The 6,331-nt window shown below is 45.4% G+C and overlaps 1 protein-coding gene across 1 annotated transcript in view; it reads right to left on the bottom strand.

Annotated features, from left to right (window-relative positions):
- Positions 1-6,062, bottom strand: part of SYT13 (synaptotagmin XIII) — a gene marked incomplete at its 5' end in the record, with an annotated part of 9,323 nt that extends 3,261 nt beyond the window's left edge. The window contains 3 exons of the mRNA XM_010077306.1: positions 1,772-2,085; positions 3,686-3,820; positions 5,840-6,062. Of these exons, the coding sequence (XP_010075608.1) occupies positions 1,772-2,085; positions 3,686-3,820; positions 5,840-6,062 (672 nt within the window). The remainder of the gene's footprint in view (positions 1-1,771; positions 2,086-3,685; positions 3,821-5,839) is intronic.
- Between the last annotated feature and the right edge of the window lie 269 nt (positions 6,063-6,331).

Genomic DNA, 6,331 nt, shown 5'->3' with positions numbered 1-6,331 from the left:
ATTACTGGGAAAGCAGGAATGAAATTTCTGCAGCTCATGGCTTTTCAAGGGTATGTCAGACTTTAAACAAAGCCCAGTAACTTTGTTCCTGGATGGATGCTGTCAAAAATAGCACCTCTTTTTTTGATCAGCTCTTCCTCGCTCCCTCCCGTTCTGGTTCTCGATGAATGATTCAGGACCTGTATATAAGCTATCTGTGCAATGGTTGGCTCTCTCAGGTCCCAGATGACGCAAATTCAGCTTTCACTGCACATCCTCAGCCCAAACTGGGGCACTGCTCAGCAATACTGTTAGTGTTAACCTTGTGCTGTCAGCCCGGAAAATAAGTGAATGCTGCCCTGTGTTTCTATGCATAGTTGTGAAGCTGGACCAAGGCGGAGTACCCAGTGTGTCAGGACTCCGTCAGGTGTACTTGAGTGACAACTGACCACTGCTGTGACCAGGCTTTTCCTTGGGTATTACTTGCAAAGCAGATGCTACAATAGACTGGGGAGGCGCTGGGGGGGAGAGGGGGAGGGTGTCCATCTATCTCAGTTTAAATCATTATACTGGAATAATTTCATTTAAACATCCCTTTTTACACCAGCAGACTGGGAACTCATTTCAATTTCCAGCCATTAGGCAAATATTTATTCAACTGATTCAGACCACCCATTTGTTTCTGCTGCCTCTCTCCCTGCCAGAGGTTTTTTAAGAGTGGCCATCCCTATTAGCATTCAAGTGGCAATCAGATCAATTAGCATTATTGGAAACCAGAAATGCTAACTCTGTGTCTGTGGCCAGCTCGCTGGAGAGCCCTTGTCCCTGATGGTGAGAGGCAATGATTTATTTCAGCACGCTTGGCAACAATGCTGGTGTTGTTTTGCATTGCTCACCCTGTACCATACCAGAGTACAATAGGTACCTGCTTGTAGCAATGTACTAGTAGCAACAAAAGCAGTGCGCTGCTGCCATGTTGCTAAGTGTATTGCTGCTGCTAGAAGAATAGTCTGGTTCATGGGAGGGAAAAGGCTCCTGAGGAAATGGGCAAGACGTTAGTGCACATGAAGCATCCCCCGTACCTACTTCAAGTACTATTGGAATCCTTCTCTCCATTTTCCCTATCTGTGCAGCTGGGAAGCTGTGGATAAGGAAAGAAAGGGATGCTTTGACATTTAAGAAAAACAACACAGTGCAATGAGTGATATTTTGACATCTCCCAGATTAAATAAAACTGCTAGATTTATCCCAGTAAGGATAAGTGGTCTTCAGTCTAACATTTCATTCCCAACAAGGTATTTTGCTCCTAGCTGAAGGTTTCCTGGGGTGCCAACAAGTGCTCTACCCACACCCAGCTCTGCAGAGTCCCTCCGTCCTGCTCTGTAGGCATGCGCTGGTACTTCAGCTCTTGCCACCATGATCCTGCATCGCTAAGTCACAGAAACTTACATAACTTTTTCTGGACATAGGCTTTGAATTACATATATCAGTGTCAGATTGTCACGTAATTGAGAGAGGAGGAGAGGGAGTTTTGACACACCTTAACTGCCAGGAGCTGTAGATGGAAGGGCTGGGTTGATGGGCCTTTGATTGCTTTCTGAAATGGTTTAGCTACAGACTAACACAGAGCAGTGCTGACTGACCTCTGCAGTCCCATGTCCCCCCTCTAAACCTGGCTACGAACGAATAAAGACACTCATAGACATGCAGCCATCTTGGAAGAAGGGCTTTGCTTGTCCAAACAATTAAACATTAGAGTTTCTGGACTACTGACGCAAGACATAGTCCATACCTTCTCGGGGGTCTTTAGCCTTTCCCACTGGGCCATCCCAAAGGACTCCTCCATGTTCGCCAGGCTCAGTTTGAGTTCCCCCACAATGCTGTGTCTGGAGAACTTGTCGCAGTTTCTCAGGGTGAGAGTCAGCGTCCCCTCTGGCATCTCCTCCTCTGTTAGTGGGAATCGCAGGACCTCCTCCCAGAGGGTGTGAAGCACCTTCTTCTTCAGCTCTGTCTGGGCCTCAGCAATACCGGACTTGCTCACCAGTGTGCCCCGTATGTAGCAATGGCAGCCAGCATCTTGGTCCCCACTCATTCTGCCATGCATAGCTGAAAAAATAAGACTGAGTGTAGGGACCCTTCACAAAAGACAGCCCTGAAATATCTGTGTCTGAATTGCTTATTTCATGAGAGCCATAAAGTAAAACAGCTGCACTGATGTTGACCCCTGTTCTTGCTCACACAGGGCAGACTCAGCCATGAGGCCATGCTGTGGTGTTTTCCTCATGCTGCACAATGTCCTTGTCCTTCTGTCACTGCAGAAGGATTCTGTTAGTGTTTGGGAGAGCAACGAGTTCAAGGAAACATGCTCTGTTGAAAGATGCAGAGCAGCAAGGAGATGAGACACAGCATGGCACAGGGATGGGCAGCTCTCATTTACTTTTACCTTGGCACACAAAGAAAGCTTCTTACAAAGGCTTTAAAGGCAGGATGTTCAGTCGCAGACATGACAGATGGGAGGAACCCCCCTCTTGGCACACATCTACCCTTGCAGACCAGTGTGGGATATGTCTGAGGGTCATTACATTCTGCTTATCCAGCCTCTGCTAAATGACTCCTTCAGAAGCCATCCCACAGACAAAAAGATCTGCATCAAGAGACATTCATCCCTAATTTTATATCCCTTTCATGTTGAAAAGCCTAGAGTGGGAATGGCATTTCATGGTCCTCTTCAGTTGCATCAACAGCGTTGCGCTGCCCTCTCCGCAGCAAGAGGAGCACGCCTTCCTCTGAAGGGTCATGAAACAGCGTGGTTTTGTGGGCAAAACTGAAGTCCTTGCTGCAGCCAGTCCAAGGACAGCTGCCCCTGAGCTTCCAGGTCCCATGGTTCACAGGGGTCTCCTGGTTTCTCAGGGGAACAGAGCTGGGGAGCAGAGCCGGATCCTGCCCGGGTGGCAGTGGGGCACTGAGGGAGGAGCACACATGCAGGAGAGCCGGAGTGTCAGCCCACAGGCTGACAAGATGTGGGCTTGCTGCTGGCAGGCAACCTGCAGCAGTGGCTGCGATTTAGCACCCTTTCAATTCTTGCTCCAGAGGGTGTGATTTGATTAGGTTTCCACAGAGATCTGCACTGTGCATGAATTATTCAGTCAGCTTATTTTACCTTCCCAGAGGAACTGATGATGCTCCAGCCCTGAGTGGAGAAGCTGTTACAGTTGTCAGTTCCTACTTCAGAGAGTGACACGGAGCTTGTCCGCCTGGCCAGGCACAGCCAGAGGGACTTTCCTCAGTGGCCTACAAGACAAGTCTTATAGCTCAGCTCAGCCTTTGACTGGACTTGAGGAAGAGGCAGTCAAGAGCGGATCAAGTTGAATAAAGAAAGTTATGGAGAGGAAGGAGATAGCCCTGCTCCCAAAGGGAAAAATAAAATGAAGAGGTTGATTTGTGCCGTGTTTGGGACTGGAGGAGCCCATCCTGCCTCCTGACTTCTGCTTTTGAGCTGGGTGGACAATTGTTCCCAAGCTATGCCTTGCACCGTCACTTCAAGCAGTGACATTGCCAGATATTTCTATTCTGCAAGCCCATTGGCCTGGGGGAAACATCCATTGGTCCTGGGGACACATTGATTTTAAGGTAGGAGGGGAACTCTCTATAGAATCAACAGTACCCTCCAGATGGAGAACCACCAGTAGAAGATCTCTGCCCTTACCTTCCAGAAAGGCCACACGCAGCTCAGCTTTTTCTTGGTCATACACGAGGGAGTAGCGCAGCTCAGGGGCCTGGTTGCAGCTGGCTGCCTTCTCAGGGTTCAAGTGCTCCGTGACACACACATCCTTTACCACACCTGGAACTGAAATAACCTTTAGCAAGCAGCCCTTCACCTTCCAAGTAGAACAAATCCGCCCTGCCTGGACTAGACTTTTCTAAATGTCTTAACTATTGCTGCACCTTATATGCAGGAATATCATTTATGTTCCTTCTTCCTCCGTCACCAAATGTATTTTTTGCTCTGTTTTCTCACTTTCAGCTCTTTCTACAGCACTTGGACAAGGCTTCTGCTCTCTGCCACCTTGTGCTCTAAGATGGTTCACACACTTGCTCTTTCATCTAAGGTGTCTAAACTACACTCATTACTTGTTTTATTGTTTTATATTGTTTTAAACTCACATTGGTTAATCAAATCTTGCGTTCTTTGAAATGAGAACTTGAGTCTTCTTTTGAGCTGCCATGCAACTCTGCATTAGTTCACAGAATCACAGAAGAAGAGCCTGGCTCCATCCTCCTGACACTCACCCTTCACGTATTTATAAACATTAATTAGGTCACCCCTCAGTCTCCTCTTTTCCAGGCTAAACCTCTCTAAATTTTTTTTTTAATTTTAACAATAGTCTTTGTCATACAGAAGACATCTATTCCATAGTGCTTGAGCAGGTTGAAGATAATGAGCAGGGGAAGCTGTGAGGCAGTTTCTCCATGTGTGATTTTGAAGTTGAGTACATATTTCATGCTGAAATAAATCAAGTTGCAAAACTAAAAGAGAAGCCACAGCTTTTTGTCAACAAAAGCTGTTATCTGCAAGGTCATTTCTGATTCACTCAGAAAACAACAGTGGGACCAGCACGTTTCCTCCAAAAAATCTCAGCCACAGTCCAGATCAGTTCAGTGTGGCACTGAAAGGAGAACACAACAGTTCTTGCTTTATTTCAGCAACACTTGAGCTATGAAATCAGGCACAGCGGGAAGCAAACTTGCTCGTGCCATTAGCAGTGCAGAGAGGCTCTTAGGTCAACACACTTACATAAAGCTTTAGCCTACATGCAGCCATTACCCTTCAGCCTCTCCACCCTATAATCTCCTCCCTGATACCTGAGGATGTGTCTCAGTCAGTCTCTTCCTCCAATGCAGCTGCTTCCCATGGTACTTTCTTTTCCATACTCACTAGTCTCAGGGTGGAGGAGTGAATGTAGCAATTGTCCTCCCAGAAAGACAAAAATATGATTTCAAGCAATTTTTAAAAACTAGAAAGAATTCTTTTTAAAAAATCATGACAGATGGCATTGTGTCTCTGGCAAATCTTCAGGAAGGTTTCATTAATGTGGTAACCATGAGAGTCAATTATCCTGTTAAAAGACAGCTGTGAAGGTAAAAATCAGTATGGAAGCAACCCAGACACGCTTCCAGATGTATATAATTAACATTGTGTTTTCTCTCAGGCTCCAGGAATCTTATGTTCCAGGCTTTGGCATGTTACCCCTTGGGCTGGCTAGAAAACAAGAATTCTGTTTGGCAAAAATGTCTGAGGTGTCAGCCTTTGGTTTCACTGCACATTACAACAAGCCAAGACCATCTCACCAAACCAAAGGAACAAAAAAAAAAGGAGCAGAGAAAATAAAGTAGAAGCTTGAATCCCTGCTATTGATATCCGTGACAAGGACAGTTGCTGGTCAGCTAACATTTGTCCTGGAGGAGATACTCTGCCTACATTTTCAACAGATATTTTACCCACAGTCTGGCAACTGTTCCCAGTAAAACTACAGTAAATGCATGTTTTTTCTATAAACTGTCTGCTGCCAGTGAGCCAGATGCTTCAACACAAAAGATTTTTAGGTAACAAAAATTTACAGCCACACCACACACAACTACAGCTTTGTTATCTGAATGTCCTGGTGAGCTCCATGACTGCTTTCTGTTAAACACATGCATTGAAGAAAGAACTCACCATTCTCATAATAAGAGAGCAAAAAGCGCCCCATGTCTTCATTTTCACATTTATTTCTCTAACTACAATCACATCATGCTCAGAAGTATTACAGATCTACACCCAGAAAAGCCATTGTTAGTCTGAAGACCAAATGCTCCTTACCGTTTTGAGGGAGAACAAAGAGCTCTTCATTGACTTGTATCTTCATCCTGTTCTCATCCAAACCAGTATATTTTCCGGTAGCTGGTTCTTCTGTTGTCTTCAGGGAGTACTGCGTGTAGTTAACGATTTCAGGTGAAGTTACTACTGGTTTCGGGCCATAAATGTTGGGAAACTTCAGAAGTGCTCGAGGCTGGACTGGTTCTGCAGTTTTCTTAACGTTGAACTGCAAATTAAAACCTTGTTTATTACTTTGCACTAATTAGACTAATTCTTCACATTCTCTCAGTATTAATTGAGCTGAGACAAAGGGAGAAAAGGCGGTGTCTCTGATCATTTCTTGGGTTGAGGAAACCACTGCCTGTACATCCAGGAATCTTCTTGCCAAAGCCAATACCCTTCAACTTAGTGTATGTCTTTTCAGGTTTACCCCTCTACAGGTGTTTGGTTGCAACAAGAAAAATATATGTTTTTATTGTTTGATTACTCCTCTGC

The sequence above is a fragment of the Pterocles gutturalis genome, unplaced genomic scaffold, assembly GCF_000699245.1.
Source record: "Pterocles gutturalis isolate BGI_N339 unplaced genomic scaffold, ASM69924v1 scaffold33593, whole genome shotgun sequence".
Taxonomy (NCBI): Eukaryota; Metazoa; Chordata; class Aves; order Pterocliformes; family Pteroclidae; genus Pterocles; species Pterocles gutturalis.
Note: the sequence above shows the minus strand (reverse complement) of the source record. Positions and strands in the feature narration are given on the sequence as shown.